This window comes from Eulemur rufifrons, chromosome 8, assembly GCF_041146395.1.
Source record: "Eulemur rufifrons isolate Redbay chromosome 8, OSU_ERuf_1, whole genome shotgun sequence".
In the NCBI taxonomy this organism is placed as follows: Eukaryota; Metazoa; Chordata; class Mammalia; order Primates; family Lemuridae; genus Eulemur; species Eulemur rufifrons.
Window position 1 is genome coordinate 32,477,816 of NC_090990.1, and position 17,027 is coordinate 32,494,842.

Consider the following 17,027-nt stretch of genomic DNA (forward strand, 5'->3'; position numbering starts at 1 on the left):
TTTGAGCTCAGGAGTTCGAGACCAGCCTGAGCAAGAGCGAGACCCCGTCTCTACTAAAAAAATAGAAAGCAATTAGCTGGACAACTAAAAATATATAGAAGAAATTAGGTGGGCATGGTGGCGCATGCCTGTAGTCCCAGCTACTCGGGAGGCTGAGGCAGGAAGATCACTTGAGCCCAGGAGTTTGAGGTTGCTGTGAGCTAGGCTGACGCCACGGCACTCCAGCCCGAGCAACAGAGACTCTGTCTCAAAAAAAAAAAAAAAGATTCTGTGGCATCTGGGAGTGGTGGCTCACACCTGTAATCCCAGTACTTTGGAAGGCTAAGACAGGATCACTTGGGCCCAGGAGTTCGAGACCAGCCTGGGAAACATAGCAACACCCCATCTCTACTAAAAATTTAAAAACTAACTGGGCATAATGGCTCACACCTGTAGTCCCAGCTACTCAGGAGGATCGCTTGAGCCCAGGAGTTTGAAGCTGCATTGAGCTATGCCTGCACCACTACAATCCAGCCTGGTGATAGAGCAAGACCCTGTCTCAGAAAAAAAAAAAAAATTCTGTGGGAACAGTGACAAGAAAGCACTTGTCTTGCTGGACATGAAAGGATCTAAAGGGCAACACCAGTTTGGTCTTGAAAAAAGGTCTGCCAGGTGGACTGAGGGACCAAGTATAGGGAATGGGCAGTTTAGGAACTGGAAGACTCCAGGTTCCATGTCATGGGACATGAATTATCTGAGTGGTAATGAAGTGCCACTAAAAGGTGATAAGCCTAGGAACCATGTAGCCAAATAAGTGTTTAGGAAGGCCTCGGTCAGGGCCTGGGTGGGAAGCATGGGGCATGTAGGCTACTACAGAAACCAGAGTACGGAGCGCGCAGGAGGACAAGGTTCTGGCCTCTCAACCTCATTCAGGTTCTTCATTTGCAAAATAGCATTCTCTTCCTCATGGTCAGAGAATTACATGAGTTGGAGGTACCATTCAATAACCATTAAATTCTGAATCATAAATTTGATGGAAATGGCACCACCTCTGTAGCCTTCATCTATAAAATGAGGCCACCAATACTCACCTCACAGAATTATGAGGATTAAATGAAAGAATGCCATCATCCTGTACCTAATCACCCAAAATACTACGAGAGTCCCTAACTAGTCTCCCTGCTTGCGTTCTTGATTCCCAGTGACCCATTCTCTTCAACCAGCCAGAGGAATCTTTGTACCTTCCTGGAACCCTTGCATACCTCCCCTTGCACAAAAGATAAATTTCTCAATGCCTTACTGCAAACTATTAGGCCCTGCCAGGAGCTCCATTGCTCCAGTTGGAATACAGAACAGTTTGGAGGTTACCAGACCAACTTCTGAAGCCACACTGCAGGGTGGGATCCTAGCTCTGTGACTGCAGAACCTTTAGTGGGTTATGTAACCTTTCTGTGCTATTTGAGAAATGGGGATAATATTGGTATACGGAGTTGTAATGAAAATTGAGTTAAATACAGTGAGTACAATACATCACATTTAATAACTGCTCCATAAATGCTAGATAATTTAAGGACAAAGGACATAAGGACAAAGATTTTTATTTTATTCAATAGTGTATCCATAGTGTCTGGAACATATGTTAAGCCCAATATACATTTTTGAATGAATGAATAAATTGTACCTCCTACCATTCAATGTTCTCTAATCACACTGGCCTTTGTTTCTTGAATATGCCAGGGCTTTTCTTTATGTAACAACTTTATTGAGATATACTTCACTACCATAAAATTCATTTAAAGTGATTTTTAGTATACTCAATTGGGCAAGTATCACCACTACCTAATTCCAAAACATTTTTGTCATCCAAAAAGAACCCCATTCACATCAGCAGTTGTGCCTCAATCCCCTCTCCCCTCAGCCCTAGGCAATTACTGATCTTTCTTTCTCTGTGGATTAGGTTATTCAGGACAATTCATACACATGGAATCATACAATAAGTGGTCTTTTGTGTCTGACTTCTTTCACTTAGCATGTTTTCAAGGTCTATCAATGTAGTATGTACCAGTATTTTATTCCTTTTTATAGCCGAATAATATTCCATTGTATGGATATACCATTGTTTACCCATCAATTGGTGAACAACTCATTGATGAACAATCAGTTGGACCATTTCTAATTTTTGGCTAATGCTGACATGAACATTTATATGTGTTTTTGTGTGAGCATATATCTTCAATTCTCTTGGATATATTCAAGTCCTTTGCCCTTTTTTTTAAGAGATGGGATCTTACTATGGTGCTCAGGCTGAAATGCAGTGGCTATTCACAGGTGGGATTATACAATCATAGCACACGACACTTAACTCCTGGGCTCAAGCGTGATCCTCCCATCTCAGCCTCCCAAGTAGCTGGGGCTACAGGTGTGCGCCACTGTGTCCAGTTTCCCTTTGTCCCTTTTTACCTTGTGTTGCCTTCTTATTGTCAACTTGTAAGAGTTCTTTATATATTCTGGATACTAGACCCTGACCCTTATAAAATATACGATTTACAAATATTTTCCCTTATTCCGTGGGTTGTCTTTTCACTTTCCTGATGGTGTCCTATGAACCACAAAGTTTTTAATTTTGGTGAAGTCCAATTTATCTTTTCTCTCATTGTGTTTTTGGTGTCATATTTAAGAATCCATTGCCAAATCCAAGGGTGTGAAGATCTATCCCCATGTGTTTTTTTGTTCAGGAATATTATAGATTTTAATATAAAAGTCTTTAAATATTTCATAACATTCAATCTTGTGGACATTGACATATTTTTGAAATAGATATCAGAGGAAGCTATGAAGAATTTGTGTTTAAGAATGTGAATTTTTGAAAGTTAAAATTACATGCAATTTTTTGAATTCAAATCCATCCATATAAATACCAATTGAGCAAATGAAGCCATACATTTTTGCCAATGACATACTCATATAGCCTTTCAAGAAAAAATCCTGCTTTTACTCACTAGGTTGAAGGGAGGTGATTTCTTTACTGTTCCTCAATAACTTCTTTGACATAATCCTAATAATTGCTTTAATGTGTTTTCTCTCACATTATTGTGAACACAGGGAAAGGGACTCGATAACAAGGGTGACATTCCAGTCCCTGCAATTCCCAACATTACCAGAGAACAGTGAACATCTGTTGTTTTTTTTTTTTTCCCCTGCCATTATGAACATAAAACATCTGGTTTTTAATAAATTCTTAAGTGAAAGAAAGAAACAGGTACTCAATCCATAGGTGGATTTATATTGTGTTTTTTTTTTTTCCAAACTGTTTTTAAATCAGCCTGTTAATATACTTAGCTTTTCAGTTCCGTTGTTTTTAGCAATATTTACTTTAAAAATGTGCTTTTTCTGGGAAGCACAAATATATTATCATTATTTTAGGGGAAAAGTGGTTGAGAATAAATATACATTCTTCAGTTTGAGAGGTATCTAAATTTTAAAGAATAACCAGTTCAGAGGCCATCGCAGTGGCTCAGGCCTATAATCCTAGCACTCTGGGAGGCTGAGTTGGGAGGATTGCTTGAGGCCAGGAGTTTAAGACCAGCCTGAGCAAGATCAAGACCTTGTCTCTACCAAAAATAGAAAAAAATTAGCCAGGCATGGTGGAGTTTGAGGTTGCAGTGAGCTACGATGATGCCACTGCACTCTAGCCAGGGCAACAGAATGAAATTCTGTCTCAAAAAAAAGGAACGAATAACCACTCGAATATTCTTAAAGCACAGAAAAAAGTAGAAGGATCCTCAATTTGTGTTATGAAAACCAGCATAAATTCACTAATTTTTTGGCTTTTGTTTACTTCAATAGATTTAGGGAGTACAAGTGGTTTTTGTTACATGGCTGAACTGTATAATGCTGAAGTCAGGACTTTTTAGTGTACCCATCACTAGAATAGTGTACATTGTACTCAATAGGTAATTTTTTTTTATCCCTTATCTGTTTTCTTCTAAGAGTTTTATGATTTTAGCTCTTATATTTAGGTTGTAGATCCATTTTGAGTTCATTTTTGTATACGGTGTGAAGCAGAGGTGCAAATTCATACTTTTGCATGAAAATATCCAGTTTTCCCAGAACCATTTTTTTTTTTTTTTTTTTTGAGACAGAGTCTCGCTCTTTTGCCCAGGTTAGAGTGCTGTGGCGTCAGCCTAGCTCAGAGCAACCTCCAACTCCTGAGCTCGAGTGATCCTCCTGCCTCAGCCAAGTATCTGGGACTACAGGTGTGCGCCATCATGCCTGGTTAATTTTTTTGTTTTCTATTTTAGTTGCCTGGCTAATTTCTTTCTACTTTTAGTAGAGACCAGGTCTCACTCTTGCTGATGCTGGTCTCGAACTCCTGACCTCAAACGATACCTACCCCCTCAACTCCTGGAGTGCTAGGATTACAGGCATAAGCCACCACGCCTGGCCTTCTTGTATTTCTTTATGCCAGAGATTGGCAAACTACTGTGTGCTGACTGCACCCATGAGCTAAGAATGGTTTTTGCATTTTTAAATGTTTGAAAATAAACTCAAGCCAGGTGCAGTGGCTCATGCCTGTAATCCCAGGGCTTTGGAAGGCCAGGCAAGAAGATGGATTAAGGCCAGGAGTTTGAGACCAGCCTGGGCAACATCACGAGACCCCTGTCTCTACGAAAAAAAATTAAAAATTAGCTGAGTGTAGTGGCATATGCCTATAGTCCCAGAGGCTGAGGCAGGAAGATAGCCTGAGTTCAGGAGTTTGAGGCTACAGTGAGCTATGATGATGCCACTGAACTCTATCCTGAGCAACAGAGACCCTGTCTCAAAAAAAAAAAAAAAAATTATTGGAACAGCCACACTCATTCATTTACTGTTGTCTATGGCTGCTTTCTGATGAGATAGGAGAGTTCAATAGTTGTGACAGAGACCCTATAGGCCACAAAACCTAAAGCATTTACCTACTTTTAACTCTATAAGAAAAGTTTGTAGGCTGAGCGCTGTGGCTCACGCCTGTAATCCTACCTAGCACTCTGGGAGGCCAAGGCGGGAAGATTGCTTGAGGTCAGGAATTCAAGACCAGCCTGAGCAAGAGCCAGACTCCCTCTCTAAAAAGTAAAAAAAAAAAAAAATGATTAATATATTAAAAACAACAACAACACAAGTTTGTAGACCTCTCCTTTATGTTCTCTCCCTAGGTTTCATTCATTCTGGTGCCTTTTATTACGATTTAAATACTAACGATTCCCAAAGTAACATCTTCTGTCCAGATCCCTTCCACAAGGACGACCAGACATGAATATCCAGCTGCCTACCTGTCATTTCCATTTATATGATCCACCAGATCTCAAAATAAACATGTCCATGACAGCTCCTACCTTAGCCCACCCTATCTCAGTAAATGGCCCCAATACTCATTTAAGTGATCAAGTGAGAAACTTAGGAATCCTTGACACCTCCCTCTCCCTCAACCCCCATGTCCAATTTACCACCAACCCTTCAAAACAAAACCCAAGTCCACCACTCGTTTCCACCTCTACTACCCCCTTCCATCCTTTTCCAACGCACCCGCAGGCACAGCCCTCATCCTGGACTACTGCAGTAGCCTCTGAAACGAGTCTCACAAAGTAAATAAAACTATTCTGCTCCCCTCGGCTGTGCCCTAAATCCCTTCGCTTCTACCGAAGGCGCTCACATCTAGCGACGCCGCGGACCCTCCTCCCCCACAGCCCAAGGTCGGCAGCGCCGGGCGGGGGTCGACAGCAAGGAGGACGCTCCCGGCCCCGAGGGCCTCAGCGCGACAGCAGAAACGTAAGTTACTTCGCCCTCCGTGGTTACGGCACTCAGAAACAACGTCAAGGGGCGGGACTGCGTTTTACAAACCGGACCGTGAACCTTTGCGTTTTCTCTTTCCAGCCGGCGCCGAGCGATGGGTGAGTGTCGCTCAGCACTGGGGCCGAGGGAGTAGGGTGGGTGACCTGAATCCAGCTCCATCCTGCCTGGCAGGCAAGTTAGGAGTACAGGGACCCCGACTCCCGGCCGGGAACAACCACGAGGAGGGGGGGCCCTCAGGTTTTGGCCGCCGGGGCCCTCCCCGGGGGCTGCAAAGGCGTCGGTGTCCGAGCCGCGGGCTGTAGGCTGCGAGCGGCACCAACATGGCTGCCGTGGGCAAGAGGCCGGCAGGGCCGCGCGCGCATGATGACACTTGGGAGATGCTGCAGACTGCCGAGTGCGCAGTGGGGAAGCCAACCTTGGAGAGCTGAGCGTGCGGCCCGCCCGGCGCGGGGGTCTGGAGCTGGCCAGTCGCCGGCACCGAGTCCCGGCGGCTCAGGCTTCTGTCCCCGCTCCCACTTACAGGCATCTCTCGGGACAACTGGCACAAGCGCCGCAAGACCGGGGGCAAGAGAAAGCCCTACCACAAGAAGCGGAAGTATGAGCTGGGGCGCCCCGCTGCCAACACAAAGGTGGGTGCGTGCGTGCGCCTGACCGGCCGGAAGGTCTTCCTTTGCTCTCCAGCGTGGTCGGGTCTCCGTGTGGCTTCCTCCTCGGGCTCTGATTTCTTCACAGTAGGAGCTGGGCGGCTGCCTACCTGGAGATGGCATGCTCTGCCCCCTGCCCCCATCTTAGGTGCTAATGGAGACGGATAACTGAGTAGTGGGACTTGGAGGGCACCTGGAGAGGTGAGCTCCTCTCATGATAGTCAGAAACTTGGGAATTTTGTTGCACGGAGACTTAATTTTCAGTGTTTGGGGTCAACGCTTTCCTCTTTGAGGTAACTGGAGTGATGAAAAAATTATCCTTAGGCATGGTTGTGGCCGTCTTGGTCACATGTGTGCCACTTGCCAATGCAAGGACTTGTCATAGTTACACTGACTGTGTTGCCTCCATCCAGCCCAGGTTCCCCTCCCTCTCACGTTGCTCTCCTTGGTAACCTGATTCCTGTCCCCTTGTGTTTTCCAGATTGGCCCCCGCCGCATACACACAGTCCGTGTGCGGGGAGGTAACAAGAAATACCGTGCCCTGAGGCTGGACGTGGGGAACTTCTCCTGGGGCTCAGAGTGTGAGTGAGCCCCTTGAGGAGTGGGTGGGAAGGCACCTAAACCTTCCTAAGCTTCAGTAAGTGCTTTTAACAGGAAGTCTGTGGCCCTGATCAAGGTACTTGAAATTTCTCCTTGCTGAAAAACCTTGAGGTATCTGGAGTTCACTCTACCCACACTACCCTACCCTGTTCTCTTAGCTCTGCAGCCTGAGGGGTTGGGGCTGATTCTAGAGACTGTGTGGTAGCCAAACACTTCTAACAAGATGAGAGCGTGGAAGACCTCTGATGTTCCATGGCTGGGTAAAGGCTTAGAGTGCTTCTCCTTAAGGCCCTGCTAAGGGAGAATTGCCTGGGGAGGTGCAGCAAGTTCGGTTGGCCTCTGGGTTATGTGACTTGATTCTGAATTTCCCCTGTGAGCAGGTTGTACTCGGAAAACAAGGATCATTGATGTTGTCTACAATGCATCCAATAATGAGCTGGTCCGCACCAAGACATTGGTGAAGAACTGCATCGTGCTCATTGACAGCACACCGTACCGACAGTGGTACGAGTCCCACTATGCACTGCCCCTGGGCCGCAAGAAGGGGGCCAAGCTGGTGCGTGTTACTTCCCTGTGGGGGGTGGATTGGGCAGCCTGACTCCAGCCTTCTTATGATGAAAATTCAGTCCAGTTCTGCTACTGAACGGCGAGAGATGAAAGCTTTTAATGCTGAGGAAGGCCAGTGTTAGGCTGTGGGGTTCAAGAATGACCTTCCCTGTGCTAATCCAACTATATCCCCTTTATTCAGACTCCTGAGGAAGAAGAAATTTTAAACAAAAAACGATCCAAAAAAATTCAGAAGAAATACGATGAAAGGAAAAAGAATGCTAAAATCAGCAGTCTTCTGGAGGAGCAGTTTCAGCAGGGCAAGCTTCTTGGTGAGACAGCTATTTTCGGTTACCCTATTAGCGTGAAGCTGAAATGGGAAGGAAATACCAGGTAGAGAGAGTCCATAGGCCCCCATATGGAGCTTGGAGTTTTAAAAGTATTTTGGGACGTCCATGCCCAGGCTGTGGGGCTGTCTCAGTGATGAAAACTTTGTCCAGTTCTGCTACTGACTTTAAGTGATGATAAAGTATGTCTGAGGAGACAGCAGTGGGCTTAGTGCTTGCCCCCAGGGTGCTGGAACCAACACAGACTCATAAGGGGATACATAGGTTTGGATGGGGTCACTTTGTCATTTCGCTAAGGACTATGTGTTCTCTTGCAGCATGCATTGCGTCCCGACCGGGCCAGTGTGGCCGAGCAGATGGCTATGTGCTAGAGGGCAAGGAGCTGGAGTTCTACCTGAGAAAAATCAAGGCCCGGAAAGGCAAATAATTCCTCCTCTCTTCTGTCTTAAGTTCATGTAATAAAGGTGTCTATTATTCTGCTGTACTTGTGTTGTCTGAGTATTTGACTATTTCTCTGTCCTCTGGTTCCCTGTCCTGAGCAAAAATGGTGGCTACAACCACTTCCCTACCTCTACCTCCTGCTGTCCACACAGAGTAACCACACCACACTGTAGGGTCTCCAGTGGTCACAACTCCATCTCCCTAAAGGCCTGGGCCGAGCCTTTCAATAGTGGCGGAACATTTCTCACCAGGTTTCAGTGGGAATAGGGATGGGGCAAGCAGCAGAGGCTATGAGAGCAGGTAGCAACCCTGGGGCTCTGAATAACATTGGGGTGCCAACTGAAGTGGGGTTTTTTTCCTTCTATTGCTAGGAAAATCAGTTAAGTTTTTTAGCTGGATTCATGGATAGTCTGGAAACTTGAAATTGTGTTCAGAGGTCTTCTGTGTTGCTGAGAGCATGTCATCCACATATTTGCATGTTAGTATCCTGTCTGCTTTAGACGTCTTTCTATAAAGTGGATATATCTTTGTTTTCTCTTGAACTCTATAATCTCCCTCACCATCCCAAATTTAAAATATTTAGATTACCAGTGACTTAATGCATTGCTAAATCTAAGGATCATTTTTGTCCTCCACTTGCTCTGTCAAACACTTCAGTCCAGATGTACTTGACATCTGCACTTGGATAATATAGTAGGACTCTCAAAGGTCAACATGTTCAAAATGGATCTCTTATCTGCCCCCATCTCCCATGTTCCTCAGCTTTGCCAACTGCAGCAAATACTCTTCATACAACACCGTTGTCCAGGCTGGAGTACAATGGCACTTTCATGGTTTACTGCAGCCTGGGCCCAAGTAGCTAGCTAAACTATAGGTGTGTACCACCATGCCCAAATCTAGCAAGTTTTTTTTTTTTTTTTTTTTTTTTAGAGATAAAGAGTCTTGCTATGTTACCCAGGCTGGTCTCAAACTTCTGGCCTCAGGTAATCCTACATCAACCTCCTGAGTAGCTGGAATTACAAGAGTGAAGCACTATGCTAGGCTTAAATTGAAAATCTTGAGTCATCCCACCATTATTATTGCACTCCACATCTAATGTCACCATATTTTGGTTCAACCTCCAACATCATCTCTACTATTCTGGTCATTTTGGCCTGCCATTACTGGCAGTAGCATCCTATTTTGAGTGCTTCTGTTGTCCCCAGTGCAGTCCCAGCAATCAGAGTAATCATTTTAAAAGATCAGATTTTTGCTCATTTTATTTGCTTGTCTATTTTGCTCTCCTCCCGTTGGAAAGTTACTGTAGGGAAACAAGACTTTGTTTTGGGACGGGGGAGGGGGGGGCCGTGGCAAAAAAAAATTTGACTGTTCCCTGCTGTGTCCTCAGCACCTGGAAAAGTGTGTGACAGTATACCACCTACTCAAATATGTGCAAAATTAATTAACTGGAAACAAATTGAGATTTTATCAAGTTTAAAGTTGATGGGAAATAAAAGCGTATATATATTGATATGTAAATTGATATCTCTCTCTCTCTCTCTCTCTCATAAGAGCCAAAGAAGTGCAAAATCCAGTGGTTCATCACCTTGGCTAAATTGCAGACTTCTATGAATAGACTATTAGGAAAATTATTTAGGAGATCAATTCCCTCTGAGTACAAAAACTGCCCTAAGGGAAAAAAAAAAAAAGCCAACAACCTACCTGGCTTTCCCACCCAGTGCCAATGTTTACTGACAGCTATGTGTCTTAGAGCATTGCAAACCAACACTCAGCACTTAGCCTGTATCTTCTACAAGGCATCTATTTCTATTCCTCCTCCTCCCTCACTTCTACCTCTAATCCATCCATAAGACCAGTGGGTCCTTTCTCTTAAAAAGTCTGGAATCCATCCACTCCCCATCTCCACTGCCTTCACAGATGACCATTCTTGCCCTGGAACAAGGCTATCTTCCCCCGGTAAAACCTGCAAAAAACCTCAAATATCTTCTGAATGAATGGCTATGTTGTGGGGTGCAGCTGTCTCCACACTTCCTCCTTTGTTCTGGCATTTGTTATTCTTTGGCCTGAAATTCAGTTTGGGCGTTCACCAATTTCTTTAGGTGGAGGCTGGAGCTTAGGCAGGAATCTTAAAAGAGCTCAGTTTTACAACTCCAATCTAGAGCTCTGTGGGGCTGCTCCACAAGGCCCTTCTCTTACCCTCAACTGAATGCCCCAGTGCTGCAGGCCCACCAGAGAGATGGACCTGTGCTTCCACCCGTAAACTGTCCTTTCTCCCGCTGTTTGGTTGGTGGGAATGGAGAAAGGTTTGGCACACTAAGGTCCAGACATTGAAGGTCATAGGTGGGTAGCATATGACTGTCATCACATGTGGTTTAATCAGCCTCAGGGCAGATTCCCAAACCTTACTTCATCTTCATCCTACTGTGTGCGTGCCAATTCAATTTTTAAACAATTACAATTACACAAGTAATAAATGAATATATTCTCATTGTAAACAAAAATGTGAACATTACAGCTAAAGCAAAAGCCCCCAGCACACATACTGGCCCATTTTCTGAGTAATGTTATCAGGGTAAGGTATATTATCCTTCCAAACATTTTTTAATGCATCAGTCTCCAATTATGATCCCCGGACCAGCAGCACAGCATCACCTGGGAACTTGTTAGAAATGCAAATTATTGGGCTCCATCCCAAATCTAATGCCCCAGAAACGCTGGGAGTGGAGCCCAGCACCCTTTTGACAAGACCTTCAGTGATACTGATGCTCCCGCAAAGTAGAACCACTGGCCTAGCTCCCAGTTGCTGAGACGCTAACCGTGCACCTGGGATCTTGTCCTTTGTGCCTGGTCTCGTTTATCCTTCTAGCTTCACTTCCCGCAAGTGACCCATCATACCTTCTCTCCCGCCAAAGTGGACACACTCCCAGCCCTGGCTCGGGCCCTTCCCGCCATCTTCTCTTTCAAGGTCCGGGCTCAAGGCACACGGGAAAAGCTGCTGTAAAAGCGCTGGCGGGCAGGACCGGGCACGGCGGGGAGGTGGCAGTGGGCAGTGGGCGGAGGGAAGCGGGCGGGGTGACCTGCGGCAGGCAGGAGGGCAGCCCCTCAGGGCTCCGGGGCCTCGTCCTCGGACTCCGCCGCCTCCTCCTCGATGCGGGCCGCGGCCTCGGGGTCGTCGCGCTCCTCGGCCCGGAAGCGCAGCAGATGCGGGGTCCGGGGGGCGCCTCGCGCGCGGCCGAAGTTCCGGAGGCTGATGGCGGGGGAGGGCGCCCCTGCGCCCAGGAAGCGGCCGAGCAGCGGGGTCTGCGCGGCGGGCGCGGGCCAAGGCGACGCCGGGGACGCCTCCACCTGCAGGCTCTGCTCGGGGTCGTCGCTCATGCTGCCGGAGGGAGGGCGGGCTGAGCGAGACGCAGCTCCGTCCGGGGCGGGGCGCGGGGACCGACCGAGCCATTGGTGCCCCAGAGGGTGGGCGGGGACACGCGTGCCCGCTCAAGTCTGGCTTGACCAGCGCAGGCCACTCACCGCAGGTTGAAGGTGGAGCCCAGGAAGGAAGGCCGCAGGGACTCGGCCGCCGTGGCCACAGTGTAGGGTGGCTGCGGCTGGTCCTCGTCCCAATACAGGTCCTTCTCGGCGGGGGGCAGGTTCTGGTACATGTCATCCACGGATAGCAGGGACACCTGGTAGCAGAGGGGCGGACAGCAGGTCACAAGGATCCTCCTCTCCACACCCGGGTCGAGAGCTGTGTCCAAACCCCTGCTCACCTGCAAGTTACGGTCTATTAGCTGATTGGTCTCAAAGTCATCATCATCCTCACCAAAGGGGTTGATGATCTGTTCGGCCACCTGTAGGTTGCAGACCCAGTATTTTCTAGGCTCAGAGCCCCACTTTGTCCCCAAAGTTGGAGTGGACCCTGTGCCCACATCTCTACAGAGTAGTTTGGCATGACTGTGAAGTGCTCACCTTGAGCCAGCCAGCATAGAAGAAGAACTGCAGCAGAGTGGTGAGAGGCACGTACATGTCCAGGTCTCCTAAGGCTGGAGCAGGTTCCTGAGGTTTGGTAGGTCCTGCCTCTGGCTCCACAAACTGGCGGCCAACCAGGGAGAGGGCAAAGAAGGAGTAGACAGCTATGGTCACCACCTGGAGAAGGAAGAGCCAGGCTCAGAGTATGGCACAGTGGGAAAGGGAGAAAGGCTGCCTCTGAGGATCTGTTGTGGGTCTGACAAGTAATTAAATAAGGATGAGGGTGTGGCAGCACCCTTGGGGACAGGGCCATCTTGGTGGGGGTGGAGGGAGGCTCCGAGGATGAACCTGTGGTTGTTCAGCACCTCAGAGGCCTGAACTGGGCAGTCAAGTACCATCTCTAATTCTTCTCAGCACCTCACACACAGCACAGGACATACGTACGGTAGGCACTGGGACAGGGGAGGTAGGAGGCAGTTACTTGGGTGTAGACGAGGGGGATGCTGATCCAGTCATAGTGGAACAGCATGCTGCACTTGGCACGGTACTTGTTCAGCTCCTGGTGAAACAAGAGGAAGAGGAAGTCACTGGAGGTGAGGAAGGAAGAATGAGAAGAGAACAGGAAAGCCCAGCACAAACTAGCCTGGGCCAGGCCTAGGGGCTCAGTCTCTGCTATCAGAGGTATTATCAGGCTGGAGTGCCTGTGATGGGAAGCAGTTTAGCAAAGGAGTTGCAAGCACAGACCCTGGAACGCCACTAACTAGCTGTGTAACTTAGGCAAATTTGTTTTCCACTCTGTGCCTCAGTTTCCTCATCTGTGAAATGGGGATGATAATAACAGTACCTATCTCAAGGACTTTGTAAGGGTTAAATGAATTTGGGGTTTTTTGTTTTTGTTTTTTTGAGACAGAGTCTCCCTATGTTGCCCAGGCTGGTCTCCAACTCCTGGGCTTAAATGATCCTCTGCCTTGGCCTCCAGAGTAGCTGGGACTACAGGCATGGGCCACTGCACCCGGTTTGAATCAGTTAATATAGGTACAGTGCTTCCAAAACTGAAGGGTACATAGTTGGAGCCATATAAGTGCTAAGTACTAAAATTATTATCCTCCTGAAAAGCTAGAGGGAGGAGGGCAGATGGGTCTGGTCCCAGCCTGACTCACTTCCAGAAGTAGACAGAGAGCTATGTCATCACGGATATGCCCATCCCTCCGGGCCTGGGCCGCCAAGTTGGTGAACCAGACGCAGGGCACCCAGTACTTGTTGAAGTCGGATTTCAGGCTCTCAAACTTTTTCCTCTCTTCCTGGGACATGAAACCTGCGGTGGTGAAGTGGGAGGGGTGCGGGTGCATCCTCTGCCGCCAGGGGCAGCTGCTGTTCCACCAGATGGCAGCCCTTCCCCGCATCCACCGGCGGCCCAGGACACGCGGTTCCTGTTCCGGGATCCCAAAGCTCTCCTCGGGGATCAGATATCGGCTTCTCGAGAGGCCCCTGGCCCAGCGCTCCCCCAGCATGGCACCGGCACCTGCACCCGGCCGTGGGCCGGGCCCCCAGAGGCTCCCCGCGGACTGCGCACCTGCGTCCACCACGTGCTCCATGGTGGGGAAGCGCTTGAGCACTCGCGTGCTGACCGAGCGCAGCACCAGCACCGACGCCAGGTTGGCGTAGCGCATGAGCGTGCGGCGCAGCAGGCGGCCCCGCTGGTCCGCGCCGTGCACGCTGGCCGAAATGACGCACATCAGCTGGTCCGGCAGCGGGATGCTTGTGTACTGGGACCACCAGCGGTTCACCACCAGCGTCACGTAGAAACCTGGTGGCCACGATGGGTAGAAGGGCCAAGAAGGAGCATGGAGGGCCCAGGAGTCAGAATGCCCCGTGTCCCCCAGCCCAGGGCCCGGTCCAGGCCAGGCTGAACCATGGCAGGAGGAAGGATACATTCGGCTCCAGCACCCAGCCTCTTCCCCTGGTCCCACCGCCCTGCTGTGCCAGGTCAGACCCCAAGGAAAGAGGCGTACACAATTTCCTCAGGCAGAGGGGAAGTGGGAGTTCAAAGCCAGGTAATGGTTAACTCTGACGTCTGCTTCCTGACAGTGGGGAGGGTGCTGTCCCCTCTCTTCACCTCGCCTCCAGTGCCCAGAGTGAGGCTGTGAGAGCAGCAGGTGTCTTGTGCCTTGTTGGGAGTGAGGGTTCAGCAAGTGATGGGCAGGGCCTAGCCCTCCCAAAATCCTGCACCCAGCACCCAGCTCCTGTGCCTGCTCTGGTCGGCCTCCAGGCTATGCTGCTCTGCTAGGTAATTCTGACCCTCAGAGCTGTCAACTCAACCCAAAGGTCAGGTAAATGGCAAGGAGGATACCAAGGGGAACTAGAAGGAGCCCTCACCCAATACAAAGGACAAGGGGATGAGGTCCGCTGAGCGGTTGCAGTACCGGGCCACCTGGGCATACACATGCCTCTGCTCCTGGGTCAGCAGCAGCCTGGGGAAGGTCAGGTGTAGGTTAGAGGGAGGTGGGCAGCCCAGCCCCCCACAGGCCAGCCTTGAGACAGACCCTGCCCTCACCGGTAGGTGATGCTGAGCACAGCGTACAGGGCCACGAAGAGGAGGAACTCCTTGTAGAGGAGCTTGTAGATGCTCCCCCGCCAGCGCAGAAGCAGGCCAGAGAACCCTCCGAAGCGGGCCTCCGCCACTTTCAGGGTATATGAAACCGTCATGGTGCTGGGGGCCTGGGGCAGGAGGTCAAAAGAGCTGCCCTCAGAGCTGTCCCTCTCCTTAGCTTGCCTTCCCATCACCATGCTTAGTTCCCCAGGCAACCTCCCTTCAACTCTGGTCACACACCCCAGCCTTCACCCTGTGTCAGTAGACAAGGGGGTCGGAAACTGCAGAGCAGAAAAGCGCACCCCCATCTCCTGCAGAGCCCAGTAGTACATGGGTGAAGCCAGGGTGGAGCTGGGCAAGGTGGGGCTGAGATCTGTGCCCCTCATGCGTGAGCCTTGCCCAGGCTCCTCTTCAGCCTGCAGGGCTGGGGATAGCCAGGTCCTGAACTGCTGAGGACGAGAGACCCAACTCCAGCCCAGACCCACCACTATGCCTTGGGACTTTGCTCTGGAGTCTGATTATGTAGTCTCTGAAGGCCCAGGGTACTGTCACCCCCGCCCCATTCCCACTTACCTCTCTGGGCAGCAGCCTGTGCTGAGGGAGAACTGGGCTGGGCTTCACCCTCACCCACTTAAATACCTTCTGGGTCCATAAAGTTAGGCTGGACTGAGGCCATCATTGATGGATTGAGGCTGTCACCCAGCTTCTCCTGGTGCTGGGAACTGGATGTATGTCCCTACCCCTGCAGGGCTAGGCTGGCCTTTGAGTGACAGAAGTGCCACCTGTACTGACCCCACAGCTCACACAGACAACACCGTGTCCTTCAAGCCAGGGTGACAGGGATTACTGTCCCATGCTCCAGGTAAGAAGACAGATGTGTGATAAACTGTTGCAAAAATACCAGCTGCTGATCACAGAGCACTGACTAAGTGACAGGCACTGCGCCAAGGGCACTACTGTGTCATCCTCTCATGGAATCCTCATCACAACCCCATGAGGTAGGAATCATCTCCATTTCATAGTTGAGGCACCAAGAGATAAATGACTTGCCCATGGTCACACAGCTAGGACATGTGGGAGGCAGGACCCAAAGCCAGAGCTGATAGACTTCAAGGTTGGAAGTGGCTCAACTGGGTTGAGACAAGGGCTTGAGCTCCAGGACCAGGGCTCTGTGCACTGGCCACACTGCCAGCCTCCTTGCCCAGGCTCTGGGGGTCTTGGCCAGGCCCTTCCTCATCCCCATGCCACAGGGCTGATGGCACAGATCCGGGAGTTCAAGCCCAGGAATGCAAGTCCCTTTAAGCCCTGTGTCCAGCATCCTGACTAGGGGTGCCCAGGCTTTGAGTGGGCACTTCCACCTCTGGGCCTCAGTTTCTTCATCTGTCAACCAGAGGCACTGATAGAGTTAGAAATAGAACCTCAAAGCAGTCAGGGAATTGGGTAGTTCCCTTACCCTCCCGGTGTTTACCAATCTGGGAGCGGTGGTCCTGCCTCTGACCTGTCTTGGGAAGCTCCGCCCCCGCGCTGTTAGCTGGTTCTTACCCACAAGTCTTATCTAAGAGGATGTGTGGGCAGGTGATTATGAGCATGGGCTTGGGAGTCAGACAGACATGGGTGTGAATTCCAGCTCTCTATAACCTTGAGCAAGTGACCCAATGTCTCTGAACCTCAGTTTCTCCTCTGCAAAGCAGGATTAATAACACCTACCTCACAGGCCAGTTGTGTCTTCACAGAAACCATGCTTAGAGGCTGGAGCACTGTAGGCATTGAGCTCTGGCTACTATTAACTATGAAAAGTTCAATCTGTTCCCTGTGGTTTCCACCTCCTGGCCCACTGTTGCCTCTCAAGCCTTCCAAACCAGATGGTCCTTTAGAAATGAGGAGGCAGAGACCTTTCTGCTGATGAGCTTGTCCCCAAGCCAAACAGAGCCAGATCCTGAATACACAAGGCCCTCTGAGACTCACACACCTCTAATCCTATCACCAGCCTCTGCCTAGCTCATTTTTAACTGCTCCTTCAAGATGCAGCTCAGGGCATCCTCTGGGAATCCTGCCATGATCTTCCCCAGGTCACTCCACAAAGCCTTCTAGGTT

At 49.4% G+C, this 17,027-nt stretch overlaps 2 protein-coding genes and 4 non-coding genes across 6 annotated transcripts; 5 read left to right on the forward strand and 1 right to left on the reverse strand.

Annotated features, from left to right (window-relative positions):
- The first annotated feature begins 5,845 nt into the window (after nt 1–5,845).
- On the forward strand, nt 5,846–8,429 carry RPS8 (ribosomal protein S8). The gene is made up of 6 exons (XM_069477858.1): nt 5,846–5,906; nt 6,331–6,437; nt 6,934–7,033; nt 7,433–7,608; nt 7,801–7,930; nt 8,263–8,429. Exons 1-6 carry the CDS (start codon nt 5,903–5,905, stop codon nt 8,370–8,372), a joined length of 627 nt encoding a protein of 208 aa, XP_069333959.1. The 5' UTR covers nt 5,846–5,902; the 3' UTR covers nt 8,373–8,429.
- Nucleotides 6,164–6,243, forward strand: LOC138391152 (small nucleolar RNA SNORD55/SNORD39). Its single transcript, XR_011234767.1, has one exon. It is a non-coding gene; the product is annotated as a small nucleolar RNA SNORD55/SNORD39 (small nucleolar RNA).
- Nucleotides 6,748–6,852, forward strand: LOC138391161 (small nucleolar RNA SNORD46). Its single transcript, XR_011234775.1, has one exon. It is a non-coding gene; the product is annotated as a small nucleolar RNA SNORD46 (small nucleolar RNA).
- LOC138391160 (small nucleolar RNA SNORD38) lies at nt 7,660–7,729 on the forward strand. Its single transcript, XR_011234774.1, has one exon. It is a non-coding gene; the product is annotated as a small nucleolar RNA SNORD38 (small nucleolar RNA).
- Nucleotides 8,074–8,142, forward strand: LOC138391159 (small nucleolar RNA SNORD38). Its single transcript, XR_011234773.1, has one exon. It is a non-coding gene; the product is annotated as a small nucleolar RNA SNORD38 (small nucleolar RNA).
- Nucleotides 8,430–11,005: 2,576 nt separating the features above from the next.
- On the reverse strand, nt 11,006–15,049 carry BEST4 (bestrophin 4). The gene is made up of 9 exons (XM_069477859.1): nt 14,898–15,049; nt 14,720–14,814; nt 13,917–14,150; nt 13,504–13,658; nt 12,825–12,902; nt 12,344–12,520; nt 12,145–12,225; nt 11,906–12,060; nt 11,006–11,762 (listed from the first exon to the last, which is right to left on the reverse strand). The coding sequence occupies exons 1-9, from the start codon at nt 15,047–15,049 to the stop codon at nt 11,489–11,491; spliced, it is 1,401 nt and encodes a 466-aa protein (XP_069333960.1). The 3' UTR covers nt 11,006–11,488.
- Nucleotides 15,050–17,027: the final 1,978 nt, after the last annotated feature.